The sequence below is a fragment of the Centroberyx affinis genome, unplaced genomic scaffold (assembly GCF_046629955.1).
Source record: "Centroberyx affinis isolate AG114_WGS23_722 - 3 ecotype Tasmania unplaced genomic scaffold, CSIRO-AGI_Caff_v1 ptg001775l_1, whole genome shotgun sequence".
In the NCBI taxonomy this organism is placed as follows: domain Eukaryota; kingdom Metazoa; phylum Chordata; class Actinopteri; order Beryciformes; family Berycidae; genus Centroberyx; species Centroberyx affinis.
The window spans coordinates 522,116-540,478 of record NW_027280168.1 but is presented as its reverse complement, the minus strand read 5'-3'; the positions used below and the strand labels follow the sequence as shown (position 1 = coordinate 540,478).

Genomic DNA, 18,363 nt, shown 5'->3' with positions numbered 1-18,363 from the left:
GCTCTGAACATTATATAAATGAACAGAGCCCATTGCGGTAATAGCTTTGTGTGTGCATATGCTCATTACAATACTGCATTACACACTGTTACACACAGGACTGAGTCAGAGGAGGAGAGGAGAGGAGAGGAGAGGAGAGGAGAGGAGAGGAGAGGAGAGGAGAGGAGAGGAGAGGAGAGGAGGAGAAAAGTGAAGGAAGGAGAAAAGCGAAGGAAGGAGGAACAAGTGAGACACTGTCATACTCTGATACGGAAATCACAGCAATGACAGAAAACAAACATTTGTGCAATTACATATTAATACACACAATAGATTAATTTCCATGAGAGAATTCCCATCCTTCCATCAATAGTATTTGATTCACACGTTACCATTTCAAATACTGATCTCTGCCCCATCTCAACTGAGTCCTAAATACTCCATCCTGGAGAAATCATGTTCCAGCTTCCACTGTCCATCATATATGAAGTCCTATCCACCATCTTGGCTCAGACTTCTCAGTTTCTCAGGCGCTAGACCCACTTCACTGCAACTGTGCACTCTGGCACTGCAGGCTGCTACTGTACTCTCTGTACCTACTGTGCAGAACTGTCTAAGCAAAAAACTGTTCATGCAAAATCTATTACCATACCCGTTCCACTTTCATATAATAATGCATCTCTCTTACCTTGCTCTTCCTTTAACATAACTACCTTTTATGTATTTTACTTCATTCCTTCACAATCTGTTGCTTGTACACATATTGTGTTAGTGTGCGCGTCACAGGCTGTGTAGTACAGTTTATATCACATTCTTGTTTAATCTATAGAATCATACAACACACCGTAGCCTCTCTACCAGCAACAGACCCCTGCATGAGCTAACACATAGAGAAATCTTAATAATATATACTCAACGCTATACTGTGGTAAGCCGCTATGCTATGATAAAATATACTTAATCAGTTCACTGAAGTAGTGGATTTGAGAAAAAAGAAAATAAACGCATAAGAACCTTATTATGAACCTCCCTTCCCTTTCTGATTAGCTCCTACTGACATCAATCAAGATTCTGATTAAGTAATGTCTGTAGCAGTTGAAGGCGGGACATGTCATGTGTCAATTGAGCAGTCAACTGCAGGCGGATAGCGTTGATTGGCTGGCGTAACGTTCTACAGGGAGTAAACCGGAGCTTCCTCTCTCCCTGATTGGCTTGTGAGGAGAGAAGGGAGGGACCTTTCCACCAGAAAGGGAGTTCAGTCCATTGATCGTCTGGAGAAAACTGCAGTTATTAATATGATGGTGTTTCCCCTTTTTCTTCATACAAGAAAAACAGTTGTTCTTTGCAAAAACATTGCTATAAAGGTAATGGGTGTGGTTGCTGTTCAGTTCCAGTTCCAGTTCCAGTTCCACAGACACAATAAAACCCAGATCCCCCCCCCCCTCCGGCGCTGTCCTGCTGTGCTGATTGGGTGGGGGAGCTGTCTGTCGGCGTGCTGGGGGCCTGGGAATGGTCAGCCTGGCGTGCTGGTGATGGTCTTGGCTGTGTAATTCTGGAAGAGCGGCTGCAGGAACATTCCCACTGTTCCAAACACGCACACAAACACAAAGATCCACAGGAACAGGCGGTCGATCACCATGGCAACGTACTTCCAGTCCTCGCTCACCTATGTATGGGGGGAGGGAGAAAGGGGTTTGGGATGGGGCAAAGAGAAAGATTAAAGTGAGCAGAATCTCTCTCTCTCTCTTTCTCTCTGTCTATGTCTCTCGCTCTCTCACACTCTCTCTCTCTCCTTCTATCTCTCCCTCTGCCTTTACCTATATGCGGAGGGTTAATGGAGGTTAAGGGTTAATGTGAGTGGAGACTCGTTCTGCCACACAGCTCTGATGAGGTCCGACCCAAGTCAAGGAGGAGGAGAAGGACGTGAGAGACAAGCGAATGAGCGGAGGGCAGAGAGACGGAGGGCGGGCTGACACTGTAACCCCTTCGATGATGACTTGGGGAGGAGGGGAGGAGGGGGAGCCACTGTGCCAGGAGGGGGGGGTTGGTCTTTAAAGCGGTCGGCATGGCGACAGGATGGTAACTATGGAGATGATGGACAGAATTACAGAGGATTGTTAATTCGCTATGTCAGGGTCTTTCATTGCAGGAGGGGAGGCTGGTCCCCTAAGATGCCTCGAGGAAAAGGAAATAAAATGCCGTCCCTCACTCCGCCGTCTCTGCTCCTCCATTCCGGCGCCAGGAGAACCCGGTTGTACTCCTCTATGCTCACGTCACGCCGCAGCTATAATTACATGTCTGTGTTGAATATTCAGAGGGCTATGATTGCGTTGCCAGATCTGTCTCCTCTGCTCATGCTCTGCTACAGTCCCTCATGCGTTTCAAACAGTAGAACTAAACAGCTCCGCTCTGTACCAGTACACTCACGATAATTCAAAATACAGATCTATGCTGTTTGTGATTTTGGATCTTCGTGGTTTCATGGCGTTTTTATGATTGATTATATATTAATATGCAATGAGCAGCTTTATAGTATGATGTTATACACATATGGACAACATAATACTCTCCCCTGATACGGGATAATATGGAATATTCATGGTGTAAGTGATATTATACACGTCAGGATAATATAATACTCACACTCTGATCATCATCCTCGCTCTTCATGTGGTTGGCAATGAAGCGCACCCCGTCCACAGCCTCCTCAAACCCTGGACAGGCCTGTCCCAGCAGGGCCTGAGTCAGAGCAGGCCCTCCTGCCGCCTGCTTGCCCCGGGACAGGTTCCCGGAGCTCCCCTCCCGACTCTCCCTCAGCCCGTTTAGACCATCCATGGATCCCCCTCCGCCTCCTGCACCCCCCAGCTCCCCTCCAAACTGCTTGACAGACGCCCGGTTCACGTAGCAGGTACAGGGGTCACTGTTCTCCTTGCCGAAAACCCCCGTGGAGCTGCCGCCTCCGTTCCCCCCGGCGCCGGCCAGCCCCAGGCCCACCATCAAGCCCCCGGCCTCCCCGCCGCGGCCGCCCTCCTTCTGCTCCTGGGCCCGCCTCCTCTGGCGCAGCCGCTGCCGCTCGCAGCTGTTCCTGGGCTGCCGCATGAAGAGCAGGGCGGGAAGCTTGTTGAGGAAAACTAGCTTCACCCAGGGGGGCATGGTGTGTGTGGTGGGCGAACGGTGGTGCACATTGAGCACGCACACGCTGGTGACGATAGAGAAGGTGACCAGGACCATGGTGAACATCAGATACTTCCCCACTAGAGGAACATCTAGTGAAGTAGGCGGGACGATCTTGGAGATCAGCAGCAGGAACACAGTGAGTGCCAGCAGCACGGAGATGCAGAGCGTCATCTTCTCCCCGCAGTCGGAGGGCAGGTAGAAGACCAGGATGGCCAGCGAGGTGATGAGCACGCAGGGGATGATGAGGTTGATGGTGTAAAACAAAGGCTTCCTGCGAATGATGAAGTCGTAGGTGATGTCCACGTAGGTGGGGTCAGCCGGGTTCTCGTTCCGGCGGCCTGGCAGGGCGATGATGTCCCACTCGCCGCTGGGTGTGAAGTCGTCCATGCTGGCCACGTCAGTACGGAGCACCAGATCGATCTCGGTGCGGTCGTAGGTCCAGGAGCGGAAGCGCAGCGTGCAATTCTGCTGGTCAAAGGGGAAATGCTTGACCTCTATCTTACAGGCTGACTTATAGATGGCCGGGGGTAACCAGAAGATACTGCCGTCGTAGGAGACCACCGCGTTAGAATAGAACGACACCTCATACATCCCGTCAGCACTGAGAAAACAGGGCGAGGGAGGAAAAAAGGGAGAGGAGAGAGAAAAGAAGAGAAGGGGTGTGAGAGATAAATAGGGGCATTCGAGCGGTGATTTAATAGAAATTCAATTTTGCACACAAAAAGTATGATGAGTGGCTATGTTCCCTCTGGGTGCTATAAATGGTGGTACATGGTGATTTGTCTCTGCATCTCATTAGATTACCCCTACGTATCGTTACAGAGCTCCATGAATACACACTCACAGACACACACACACACACACACACACACACACACACATGCAGCCAGGGTATTTGATCTGAACAGAAAGAGAGACAACATTCAGATAGCCAAGTCTGAGTTTAAGGTAAGTCTATAGTTACAGTCCGCCAGGTACGGTGACACACACGCACACACGGACACAAATCCGCACACACTCACACATATATACTTGGATGTGGAGGTCACAGGGATGAGAGTGTGAGGTGTATCAGGACAGCAAGGTAACACACACTTTCTTATACAAACACAGGGAAAAAGGAAGTGGGACTCAAATGAACATGTAGTCTGGACAGGAAACAGCTCACAGGTCAGGTTGGGTCGGGTTAAACAGCTCAAATTAGACACCTCAGACAGAAGTCAACTGAGACTGACAGCATGAAAGCTGTAGAGATTGGATTTCTCTCAAGATTTTGGCAAGAGAACAGATTAAAGCTGTAGAGATTGAATTTCTCTCAAGATTTTGGCAGGGAAGCAGATTAATGGTGGCTGTACTGCTGTAGATGTGTCATATACAAGTAAACAATCCATAAATAAAAATGTCTACTGTAGTTACTGTTGCACCTCACTCAGGTATAACAAACAGCATCTTTACTGCAACTTGTGTAACAAAACCAAGTCAAGACTTAAAGAATATTTAGTATAATTAATTTTACTTAATAAGTGAAAAGTCCCCAAGCCAGTTAGCAGCTTCAGGACTGCTGTATGCAGAGCTAATCCTCTTGTTAAGGTGATTGACAGAGAGAGCTTGAAGCAGTAGAGGAAACATGGAGGAGGACATGTTGACCTGGGGCGTGTGGGGGTAACCAGATCATTTCATCCAGTGTGGCTGGGTCCTGGATCTTTAGTAAGGCCAAGATGGAAGGAGGGAAACAGGAGAAGGCCAGACAGATCACTGTACTCTGATAAGCTACTGTAGGCGGACACTCAGTTTCCATCTCCTTAAGACGAGTGGTGTGCTGCCTCACGCGGAACGCCACTCCAGGCATTTAGTTAGATTATACTTGCACTATTCTCGACAGCAGAATCAAAACTTACCACCACACGTTTTAGAATGTACAGTATTATACATAGTGCTATAGATGTTGTGGAGAGGAATTTTACACCGAGGGATGTTCCTAAGCTCTGACTTGTGGTGGGTAGATACTGTCAAGGTTATGACTGAATTGAAATGTAAAGACCGTGTTGATTAGCTAGCATCTGCTGCAAAGGGATACTGGAGCTGCACACAGATCACATAAACAGTCACACACACATCCCATATTTTAGACAACCGAAACAGATGGAGGAAGAGGGCGGTTTGTGTGTTTGTATGTGTGTGTATTCACCCACACGTGCACGCATGTGTGAGTGTGTATGTATTTCTATGTGTGGATGTGTGGGTGTGTGCACATATGCACATGGGCATTTGCAAACATCTATGTGTGCTCGTGTATGCACATGCTTCTATATCTGTGTGTGTGTGTCGCGGATGTCTCCAGCTCTCTGTTACCTTTGAAGTGTCTCGTGAGACTTGGAGGTATGGTAATGTGAGGCCAACATGAGGGACATGAGTCGATGACTGTGGACATATTCAGTCATGTGTGGTGGGTCTGCGTGTAGCAGACGTTTATATTTCAGCCATTTAACTGACGCTCGTATCCAGAGCGACTTGCAATGACAGCAGCTAGGCCAAATCACCAGGGAGCCGGCTTTGGCGAGTGTAAAAAAGAGGATTCACGAGGGTTAAAACACATCGGTATTAGTGGATAGCGCACTTATGTGTGTGTGTGTGCGTGTGTGATCTTGCATGAGTTTTACTGTTTATATTGTGCTTGTATGAGCTTTAGTGCCTGTGCATGTTTGTGTGCATGCATGCATCCGTGAGTCTGTGTGTGTGTGTTTTGTGGGAGCATTTTGAGGTGAGGAGGGGAGGGGGAGTGACTCACTTGTTGTAGAGCACCACGTCAGGCAGCCAGATGTGTTTTGAAGGCAGCCTGACCTTCATCATCCCATCAAACTCCTCTGGGACCCAAGTCAGACGATAGTCCTGCCACTCCTGAGGGCCAATGAAAACACAATACTTAGTCACTCATCCACCAATCATACAGCAGTGAGAAGTCATCTTGAGAGGAGAAGAGAGGTGAATGTCTGTCTGTCTGTCTGTCAGTCTGTCTGTTGATCAGTATGACACATCAAAAGCCACGTAAGTCCAGGGAACATCCTGTGCTGTCTGTCCTCTAACATCTTTCATAAGCCAAAGTGAGAGTGAAGCACTCATCTCAACCCTGACCCTGAATGGTCTTTTAAAAACACCTAGTCATAAACCCATATCCAATCAGCGTGATTAAAATGGCATCTAAGGCTGTTCATGTGTGTGTGTGCATGTGTGTGTGTGTGTGTGTGTGCATTAGCAAATGTGTTCATGTCCTCTGTGCAGCCTCATGTAAAAACACCAGCATTCCCTTGTCTTTATGGTGTAGGTCGTTCATTGATATTGCCGCACTGGAGCCTCACTGACCTGCAATGGCAGCTCTCTCTGGCTGCGCTATGTCACGGCCATGTTGGAGCTGTAACGCCCGTGCTAGGTCGGCTGCAGTAACTGTGATGCATTATGGTCATTACAGTATGTCTTGGCTCAGGACAGCTGTCCTTGGCTCCCCCGCTTGCCCATAGTAAGAGATCCATAAAGCACTGATGGCCACTCTACGCTCAGTTACATGTCATAAATCCTAACTTGCTGAGGTGCATGTGTATGTGCACATGTGTGTGTGTGTGTGTGTGTATGTACATGTGAGAAAAAGAGATGCATCAGCTTACAAACACACTCAATAAAAATTATTTGTTTCACTGCATGAAAATATTGCAGCGTCCATGTTATATGTATGACATTATATTTCAAGCCTCTCAAAAAATTGTCATCTGGTTGATTCTGGCTCGGATTCATCTATGATCTAAATATATGACTGAATTAAATATATGTTTGTTCCAATTTATGTCCACACACCTGCACTTGCAAGCAAGCACATATGTTGATGGGGTATTTTTTTTGTGTGTGTGCATATGCCCATATGTGTATACCTAAATGCTCGACTATGCTATAGGCCCCAGCTGTAAGCACACAGACAGCCAGCCATGTATAAGAGGGTCAGAGCTCAGTCAGGAGTCACAATATTTACAGATTTCGCGGGCTATATGGTAAGCCTCATATCCCCCCATATAAAATCACAAACTGTCCAAATAGCCAACTGGGAAACTGGGGTGCAGCACTTGCGTTCTGTGCTGTTGTTATCTATGCTTCAAAAATCAATCTGTGCTTTTGGCTCTAAAATTTCAACTCGATACTCATATTTACAGTTGTCAGATTTTGGATTTCCAAGGATGTGGATTGTTTAACGTCTCTCTTACTGTGTGTGTCTAGGATTTAACTAATCTTGTCAACTTCCAGAACTGCTGCCTACCGGACAATCCTTATGAGTTGAGGCAGGCTTCAACTGTGCCAACCACTGGACCAGTAACACACACACGGAATATAGAGATGCATCTTTCCCCTCCAGTTACTGGGCCACTGCTCATATACCATGGTGGATGTACTGATAATATGGCATTGTATTATGTAATGTGAATGAGCATGTACATATCATCATGAACTTGCTGAGAAAAGGGTTAATTTGCACAGAGCGTACTTCATTATCCATGTTTGCCTAAGTCTTATTTGTCATTATCATCTAAGTCCCTCTGAGCATGTGATTCACTTCCACTGGCCTGTCTCACTGTAAAATGTGTTAAAGTAAAAACATCCTAAATCTAATATTCAATATATTTTTTAGCCTATAGTCTAGTTTACAAGCCTATATTTTCTCTCTCTCTCTCTCTCCCTCTCTCTCTCTCTCTCTCTCTCTCTCTCTCTCACTCTGTTAGGAAGGGAGGATGAGGAGAAGAGAGAGGGATGAAGGGAAGTCTCACCTGCGTCAGCCAGACATTGGTGGTCATCACCTGCTCTCTCTCATGCTGCAGAAGAAGAAGAAGAAGAAGAAGAAGAAGACATCATGTATCACGCAAACTGTACTGTATGATCAACACACACAGACACACACACCTAAAATAATTTGCTTCTATGGAGCCAAGGAGGTGATGTTTTCACCCCTGCTAGTTACTTTGTCTGTCTGTCTGTCTGTCTGTCTGTCTGTCTGTCTGTCTGTCCGTCCATCTGTCTGTCTGTCTGTAAGCAGGGTATCTCCAAAAATGTGTGAACGGATTTCCATGAAATTTGGTGGACAGATCGGCCTTGAGCCAAGGAACAATTGATTCGATTTTGGTGGTGATCCAGATCTGGGATTTCACCCATTAGACCACTGTCATTTTTTAGCTGTACCTACAAAACTAACAGGGATAGAGACTTGATTCCAAATTCTATGTGTTTCCAGGGACAATAAATCAATTTAACTTAAAATTACTTAAAGTGATAGGGCTGATGTCTTTGGGAGTAACAGCAAGTTGGAGAATTGTTCAGTATTGGGCTCTCTGAGTGCCTTTTAGTTGTAATTATTATAGTCCTATGGAGTCTTATTGCTGGTGTAATGAACATTGAAGGTGAAATATAAGTTGGGTCAGACTCTTGCTGGGAAGGGTACGCACAGATCCAAACACACAAGCACACACACACACACACACACACACACACACACACACACACACACTCACCACACTGATGAGTTGGGCCAGTGACACCATCAGCTGCACAGTAACCAACTCTGAGCCATTGGTCGCCGGACGGATCAGTTTGTTGTAGTGGGCGGGGTTTAGGAGGTGCTCCACCAACCGCTCCTCTGTGTCTGCTCCGAGGCCGCCTGTAACAAGAGCCCATCGTCACATACATCCGCCTGCATCGTCAGACAAATAGCAGCTGTGACCCTCCGTGCCTTTCTTGGCCTTTATAAAAAAATAACCCACTTGTATCATATCAGACATGCAAACACACAGCGGTGCCGTCGAGTTTGGCTCTTTGGCCACTGCCCCTTGTTCCTCTTGTGATTCGGTTGGCTACGCCCGGCATTGTGAGCCGGCTATCCGTGTGTATTGAGAATGCAAAAGTCTTTGAACCATGGCATTACTCATCCCTGCCGGCTGGAGCACGTCAGCACAGCTTGATACACACTTCTTACAAGATCTGACATCATAAGAATGAGTCAACCAGTCTGAATGTCTCTATCGCTATCCTTTCTGTCTCTATCACTCTCTTCTTGCCTCTGCTCTGTCTCTCCCTATTCTCCTCTGCTGTGTTGCACTCCTCCCCGGCTGCCAGTCTTTTGTTGCTTTAGGTTATTTTCACTCCATCTCTCACTTCTCTTGCCCTGTCTTCCTCCCCATCCCTCCCCTCCCTCCATCCCTCCGCCCCTCCCTCCGTAGCAGGCCGTATAGTCATATCTGTGGAGTGGTCGAGTTTGGGCAGACCTGTCACAACACCGCACACAGGAGGGGAGGCGTTTGACTGAGAGACACGACTCGGAGAGAAAAACAACTGTTCTGCGCCCCCTCCTTCCTTCCTCTCCCCGTATTTCACTCCCTGCCTCTCTCTCTCATCTCCATCTTTTCCCTCTCACCATTTCCTCTCACACTTTCTCCCTGTAGATAAACACAGGCTGCTTACAGTTAACTTGCTGCCAATGCTGCCAGTCTCTCTTAATTCTTGCCATTTTATAGTCTGTTAATGGTGCAGACAAATAGGTAAAAGCTGACACGGTTAAAATCAATACAAACAAACACACAGTTATATTTATATGTTAAGATGTGTCACCAGTGATTTAAAAATACATGGACTGGATGGGAATTTACAAGCCGGGAACACGTGTATCCCACTGGTATTTTTTTTGTTTTTTATCATTTGGCCGCACCTATCAATGTGTACGTTTCTGTGTTTATCTCTGACACTCTCTCCTCCCCCAACTATTTTCCCTTGATCTCTCTTTTCCACCTTCCCCCCAGCCTCCTCCCCTCCCTCTCTCCCTGCAGCACTGCTGTGCTCACTGAACAGGAATGATAGCCTCTGTCTCTGGATCAATGAGGATTCTAATCATGCCCCGTAAACTCAACACACAATTCCTTGCTCCCTTTTTTTTTTTTTTTTATAAATTTTCTCCTGCTCTATCCTGTTTCCTGAGTCCTTTCCTTCTCATTTCCTCTCACACTTTCTCTGTCTTTTTATCTCTGCTCCAGCCCATATTTTCTTCTCACTCCCCCTTTCAATCTCCCTCCCTCTCTCCTTCCTGTTATCTCCATCTCCCCATCGCTGACAGCCGCTGTCCAGTTATTGCCCCTTCCCTTGTTAATCTAACATCATCAATACAAATGCTGTCAGCACATGTGTGTAGCTCTCTGGATGTTTATTGTGCATGACTGTCAGCTCACTTTCTATGCGTATATGCGTGTGTGTGTGTGTGTGTGTGTGTGTGTGTGTGCACGTGCCCTTGTGTGTGTTCATACGTTCGTGTGTGTGCTCTGTCTTGTATAATGGGAAATAACTGTTAGTGTGTGTCTGAGTCACGTGAGTAATGTGTATCATTCCCAGAAGCCCATAATAAAAAGGCTGCGGACATGGATGAGGCTGAGAGCAACACAGTTCTCTTCAGAGTGATGAAGCAGAATACATCGACACATTTACACAGTTAGCCATGGTCCTAATCCAAATGGTAAATTCATCAGCTATCTATGTGACAGGGTTAGGGTTAGTTGAAGTTAGTTGAAGCATGTAGTATGCATATGATGTATATGCAATGTGTATATTGTAATGTACAGTATATGATGTAGTATGGTATATAGTGATGTATGTATATGATGTATATGACCTGACTTGGCTTGACTTGACGTGAATGTCATACTATTCGTACTACACTGGCAAAATGATAATCAGCAGTTTGCCCTCTAAACAACTTTTTGTCAGCGGAGTGTCAGATTCTCTTCATATTCCCTTTATATTTTTAAATCATATTTTTAGAGCAGTGGCATGAGGAATCATTCCCAGTGTGTTGGCAAACAAAAAACCCAGTGCTGTAGTGAACAGCTCCTCAGTCGAGACCTGAAAGACCAATCCCAGTGGAGTCCACTAAGACTAAAAACTAAGCTGACAGAAAGTCAAAGGCCAAAATTTTATTAATTCAAGTGGCAAAGGAACTATTGTGTGCAAATCTTTCAAAATGTACAATCTTAAGAATGCACTAATAATTTTAGCATGAATAATTTTTGTTCATTTTCAGTTTGACAAAAATACTTGCATGGTCTTCAGATGAAAGTCCAGACTAATATTTGACGACACCAAGACAAATTAGAGACCCAGACAGTAAGTTTTTGTCTATTCTAGTTGCTCTTGTCTCGAGAATAGCAAGACTGCAAAAAACTGTCTACATTCAAGCCTGATTATGGCACAAACAAGTTACTTGGCTGCTCATCTTCAATATCTATAAATACTCCCAAACATAGACTGATCCTTCCGACCCCCAGCCCTCTCTTTTTCTCACTCTCTCTTTCTCTACACATGACACGATGTCATGCTAAAGGCCCAGCTGAGTGGTTGTAATGTTGCTGGTAGCTCAGGTTGTATTCTGGTTGTTTTCCAGTGCAAATATTGCAAACTTAATGTGACACTATGAATATTTCAGCATGGCTCCCCCATTAGACCCTGGAGCTAAGGGAGTTACACACCAACACACACATACATACAGACACACACATACACACACACACACACACACACACACACCTTCAAATTGTCATCTTGGATTGGCGATGGACCTGAGAAACCCTTTGAGTCTTCAGTAGATAAATATTCCTCAATTTGTTTGATCAAATAAACTGATCAATCTGTGAATTTTACAGCATCTGTTGTTGGGATTGTACCATGCTACTTAGAGGCCAGAGTCACACACATTGTAAAGACAAATGTGGAGAAAATGAGGGCAAAGCGAGAGGAGAGGCAGCAAACTCCAGCTTAATTGAATTATCCCGTTAAGACTATTATAGTGATGATCTCTATTTATATAGCTTGCTCTAAGGGGAGGTTGGAGGGAAAGTGGGGTTGCTTTCTCCTCTCCTCTCTCTGCTCAGCCAAAGAGGCTTTTTGGCTGCAGCTGGAACCTTTTATGCTGAAATATTTTCAAATCAATAAGAGAGAGATCCGTTGACCTACCGGCAGCATCCAATTGGCTCCGTAGTGCTCATAGAACTGAGATATTAATATTGATCCTCCACCCAGCTGCAATATCACAGCACTCCAAAAACAAGCTGTCCCACTGTGGAATAACCGGGGGTGGAAGCTTTGTTGTTGTCAAGTTCAAGGAACTCCCTGGTCAAGAACATGGCTGCTCGTATGGCAAATTTAGTATATGATGATTGAAATAACAATGATCAAAACATTACTGTGTAGTAACTAATAATGATGAGAAAGGAAATTATTACAACAACGTCAATAACACATTTTACGTTTGTATGCATCTACTTAAATTCTGTACTATTCTGTTCTATTCTTATGGACAAGGCCATAATAATAATAATAATAATAATATTGATAATAATACTATAAAATGTACTTAGATAGCACTTACATAAAAGCAGATTTTACAAAGTGCTTTACAGAAAGGCATCAAAATGTGAATAGTAGCCTACAATAAATGATGAGGAGATAAAAATAGGAAACACATTCATAATAATACAGTTTAAAAGAAGAATAAATACAATACATACATAAAATGAGATAGAGAAAGATAAGAAACAACAAAAGATTAATAGTGGGCAAGATAAACAAAAAAAAACAATTACATACAAATCATAAAAAGTATTTCAAGAAGTGATTTAAATGATTCTACTGAATTAGAGCCTAAGTAATATGGTAAACAGGGCATTCTACAGTTTAGGGGCCTGATGGCAAAAGCACAATCACTTTGAGTCTTGAGTCCTGACTATGGGCCAGTCAGCGGGCCTTCAGGCTGCAGTCCAGCTCATAGGGATCAGGTCTGCAGTTCAGGGCCTAGACCTAGCTGTGCTTTAAATACGATTAGAGATGCTAAAGGTGGGGATATATGGTCTGTTTATTTGGCAGCAGACACACACACACACACCCAAGGAGCTCAACTCTGGGATGAAAGATGACATGGCTTTCTAACCACACTGGTGCATATTTCAGAGACTGCAATAAAATACATCATTTGAATTGGATAATGTCTCTCATAACAGCATTATTTGAGCCTAACTGCCATATCTACTGCCCATAAAACCAGACTCTATGTTATCACCCGGACAGAGCCGGCGACTGGGAGAAATGTGGAGAGAAATATGTGTAGAGGGGGTGGGACTGACACAGAAAACATCTAGATGATAGACCTTATCAACATAATAAAAAATATCATGGCATTAAAATAATATTTGAAGGGTTTCATTTCAAAATTAGATATCCACTATATGAAAAAGCAACACCTACTCCACCTACACCTACTAAAATGACTAATAGTACAAAATCAAAACAGGTTATTTTTATGTTGTGGTTTAGGTTATGGTTATGCTTTTTGAAGGATAGCAGGTAACGGAAGTCCTTGACGAAATAACACTTTAACGGACTGGATGCTCTATATTTTAGAGATATTGAATGATGATCTTCCGAAATGGATATATAGTATTTTGGAATAGAACTATTCATTGTTTTTCCTGTACAAAAGTATCACTTTGCCAGTTGATAACAAGAGCGTATCATGAATCATGTGGAAAAGTTTGTGTACTGTGACAACCCATAACAAATAAATATTAACTCTACTCTGATCTGCTTTATTGTGCTCTCCCAGGCCACAGTGTACTTTTAGGTACCAGATCATTTCTATAGTGAATAAGATGGAGAAAATTGGATTAACACAAATTTTCTCTTCCATATATGATAGTATCAGAGGGAGGTATGTATCATCTTGAATTCCTGTCTACATATGGCTGCATGGGAGGAACATAAGCACCCCATTCCATTAAGTCATCCATTTTCCTTCTTTCATAACATTCTTAGACAAAGTCAAAATTAAGACTCTTAACTTCCCAAACGTCTCTTATCTGGCTCCTCTTCTCCACTGCTTAAGTTTCTATTAAACCTCTGTGCTCTCCCTCTGCCTCCCTCTAATCTCCTGGGCCACACTGCTGTGTGCTGCTGCTGCTGCTGCTGCACACTCACACACACATACACACACACACACACAGACACACACACAGTCTTGCACATATCACACATGAACACACACAGAGTTTTACACACGTAAACACACACTCTCACATACGAATGCAGGCCTCCATTGTATGTCTGCTGTGCATTTCTAATTCTTAGCTGTTGAGCTGATCCTGTTGCTACTGTGTACTCAGGGTCATGCCATGCACAAAGAGATAGAGACGGAGACAAAGAAAGTGAGAGAAAGAGAAAAAGAAAGAAAGAGAGAGAGGGAGGAAGTGGAGAGAGAGAGAGAGAGAGAGAGAGAGAGAGAGAGAGAGAGAGAGAGAGGGACAATAGGGGGACTGATGAGATGCTGCAGAGAACTGTGGGCTGGAACAGTGTCAGCAGAAAAGTGATGACAGGCTAAATTGACGGATGCAGAACTTTCTAGACTGTAGCACTGCCAAGGAAATGATTAGCTCATATTGTCTAAGAGTGGTGGCCATAGATACTGATGCCTGCACACTCACACACACTCACACACGCACAGGTACAATCACACAGAGAGGATGACCTTGCCATGCATAGTTTCTAAGATGCAGATGAGGGAAGTTTTCTTGTAAAACTATTCCAGATACACTTTTTGCTCCTGGTTGACGAGGCTGTTGCAAACCAAGCTCCATATCCAGTAACCCCCAGCATCCGGTCAACTCAGCACCACAGACCTGTTTATTATGCATGGCCTGCTGGGGAAATGACAAGAGACATCCTCCTCACACAACAGGACGGCTAGATCCTCACGGCACTGTCTCAGACAGGTGGTGAAATGTCCTTGAGTGTCCTTGCACAGCCACTCCATTTGTGCATGTGAGTTTGTGTGCGTGTGTGTGTGTTGTCTGTGTGTCTGTGTGTGTGAGGGTCTTGCGTAAGAACGTGTTGCTGTGGGTACTGAGGTGTAAAGTTACTGAATATGAAAAAGTTCACCTCACTTTTCTCCATTCTATCACCTCCTCTACTCTCTGCTCTGACCTTGTGATTAGTGTTTGCGTGTGTTGTGTGTGTTGTGTGTGAGGTGGCATGCGTGTGTGTTCATGCGTGTGAGACAAACAGAAGAGAAAGAGAGCGTGAAAGAGATGCATGCACCCACAAACACACTCAACATGCTCTTCTTGTATGTGAATTTGATATGAACGTTACAAGCATGAGTGCCGTCCTGCGTGAACAACTGAGAATATAACACACTTTATTTTAGTCCATGTCTTTGCACATGTGGTTGTGTTTTCTAAGTACATATTTTATGATTACGTGTTTTGCTTGCTTCCTCATTGTGAGTTTCTAAAATATGAAATAATATAATAAGCCCCTGCTCCAGGTGTGTGTGCATGTGTGAGTGCACATTGTGTGCATTTTTTCACACGTGCGGCGTTTGTTTGTGTGTGTATGTGTGTGTGTGTATTGTGTGTGTGTACGTGCTTTTAGTCTCAGAGGATGATGGTAATCAGATTTTCTCCCTTAAGGGAAGATGACTCATTAGTACTCCACTGCTTATGAAGCTCCTTAAAGTGATATTTCATGTCGGTAGCATTTCATCTTTTAGCGCACATACCTCTATTTGAACTCATGAATGATCATCCACCAAAACTGATAGCCACGGGACCCAGAATCTGCACCAATGTCTTAATTTCTTTTTGGAAAATCAGACTTCTAACACATTTACAAACAAGGAAAATTAGGCCCAGGTAATATTATTTCATTCTTTGGCCCAGATCTAACATGTAAAGAAGTGTCAGTTACCAAACTGAAACGTTCCTGTAAGCCTGCTATTAAACTATAATGTGTTTGCTTGAGTGCTTGTGTGTGATTGTGCACGTTCCTATAACTCTATCTGGCATTACGATCAGTCCCGGTGCTTGTAATGATAAATGGCAGGTTAATGCAGGTCAGAGGGTTTGATTTTCTACTGTATGTCTGTGTGATTGCTTCTGGATGCATCGTGATGAATTGCATGGTGTAGAGCTCTCTTTCTGTGTGTGTGTGTGTGTGTGTGTGTGTGTGTGTGTGTGTGTGTGTGTGTGTGTGTGTGCGTGTGACAGAGAGAGAAAGAGAGAGCATGTTGTTGCCACAGGTGATGATGGATGGTTAGTCAATGCAAGGCAGATGGCCAGGCATGTGTGTGAGTGGGTGGAGGTGTGTTTGTGTGTTTGTGTGTGTGGCTATGTGTACCGCTACACAGCCAGAGACAGATAGTCAGTTGCCTCGAGGCACTGGGCCGGCCCTTGTCCTGTCACTTCTATGGATTGGCTGCAAATATTAAGGCAGCCGTAAATTCAGCCAATCAGTTGATGTGTTTACCACCCGCTCAGGGCCAACCCGTGCTGAGCAGAAATCAACACCAAATTAGAGCCAGCTTAATGAAGTAAAATAAGTCTAAACACTGTAATAGCTTTACGCTTTACCTTGTGTCACATAATACAAACCCCATTTGCTCTAAATGAGAAACCTCATTTGCTCCCAATGCCCTGCAAGAACACTATCGCAAAGACAATGCTTATCTACTCTGCTCTCTAAAACGTGCGTGTCTTCAGGGTTTGCACATGAACACAACATCCATTTATCTGTCTGAGCTGTTCTATGGGACCAGAAGGCTTTCCTCTAACTCTGGATGACGCATCATTTGTCCTTTAATGACAGGATGTAGAAGTTGTTTTAGCTCAACGTGCCTCTCATTAACCTGCCCACTCAATCCAAGACCTCGATGTTAATGAGTGTGTGTGTGTGTGTGTGTGTGTGTGTGTGTGTGTGAGAGAGAGTGCAAGTGCAAGTGCGTGCGTAGGTGGGTGAGCAAATGTGTGTATTCATGTGTGTATTGGTCTGCACTAATGCCCTTTTAGGCCCTGTTACAGCCAATAATTTTACATTTTCTTTCTTTCTTTCTTTCTTTCTTTCTTTCTTTCTTTCTTTCTTTCTTTCCGTCTTTCTTTCTTTCTTTCTTTCTTTCTTTCATTCTATCCATGCTCTGTATATTTAGAGAGAGAGGGTAGGCTAACTGCACATTTGTCCCTACAAAGTCCTTGTAGAGGTGAGGTAAGGTTTTATAGATTTTAACCCTACAAACCATTGACAATGACTTACCATAACTGCTTTGTATATTGTTCTATCTAACTCCGTTATGATCAGCCCATCAGCAGCAACAACAATGGCACCTTTCAATGGCTTCAAAATGATGAAAGCACCTGTATACATTTAAAGATGGGCCATTTTATCTGTAGCTAAAATGTTATAGCCTAACAAAAAAGAACTATAGTAATCCTATAGGATGCTATACGAATTGGCTATCACAACAAAACTACTAGTCCCTATAGGAATATATATAGTGATAGGCTACAGGAGACAAAAATACCAGGTCTCTATAAACGCATGAGTGAGCACCACAGACACACTATCATAAGTCCCTATAGGAATATTATAGTGATTTGTTCGTTAGGGTTTTATGTAATAGGCTAATGTAAATAATGTAAGCTATTTTACATTTGCTGTAGTATTTCTATGTCGAGTGCTATGCGCATAACGTGATATGGAATGAGCAATATTTCTCCCCTCCATCACCATTCCGTCGCGCTCCCTGCTGTTTTGAGAAAGATGGTGACACAGCAATGAAAGAGTCATTATCTCCACCTCTGCCTCTCCTCAGTATATAACCACTCCTTTTGTATTTATACTCGCTCCTCGCATAGTTAAAAGAAACCTATTCAGATTCCGTTAATGCACAAACGCACGGTCGTTTTTGGCCCCCGGTGGCGAGGCACGCGCACACAAACACACACACACACACACACACACACAAAAGCCCATCGTTGGAGCCATTAGACAGACAAGTTACTCACCTTCCGCAATGGCGAGGAGAGCCAGCAGCAGCAGCTGCGGCCAGCTGCCCGTCATCCTACGTGCGTCTATGAAGTGCGCTCCGAGCCCGAAAGGTGTTCAGAGGGATGGAGAGGACCCCCCAGCACACCCGCAGCGTCTCTCCCCTAGTTATAATCCCGTTACCAAACCTTCCTTCACTCTCTACCTGACATGGTGACGTCAGGGCTTTCCGTCGCTCCACACATATTCTTCCGATAGGGGAAAATATAAATATCTTGGCGGACCCAGGTAAGCTCTGCTGCTGGGTTGTGCGGTGTTGGCTGTCGGTGTTGT

At 44.4% G+C, this 18,363-nt stretch overlaps 1 protein-coding gene across 1 annotated transcript; it reads right to left on the bottom strand.

The window, feature by feature from the left end:
- Window positions 1-1,492: 1,492 nt before the first annotated feature.
- On the bottom strand, window positions 1,493-18,072 carry chrnb2 (cholinergic receptor, nicotinic, beta 2). The gene is made up of 6 exons (XM_071529187.1): window positions 18,051-18,072; window positions 8,700-8,845; window positions 7,962-8,006; window positions 5,945-6,054; window positions 2,623-3,757; window positions 1,493-1,645 (listed from the first exon to the last, which is right to left on the bottom strand). Exons 2-6 carry the CDS (start codon window positions 8,727-8,729, stop codon window positions 1,493-1,495), a joined length of 1,473 nt encoding a protein of 490 aa, XP_071385288.1. The 5' UTR covers window positions 8,730-8,845; window positions 18,051-18,072.
- Window positions 18,073-18,363: the final 291 nt, after the last annotated feature.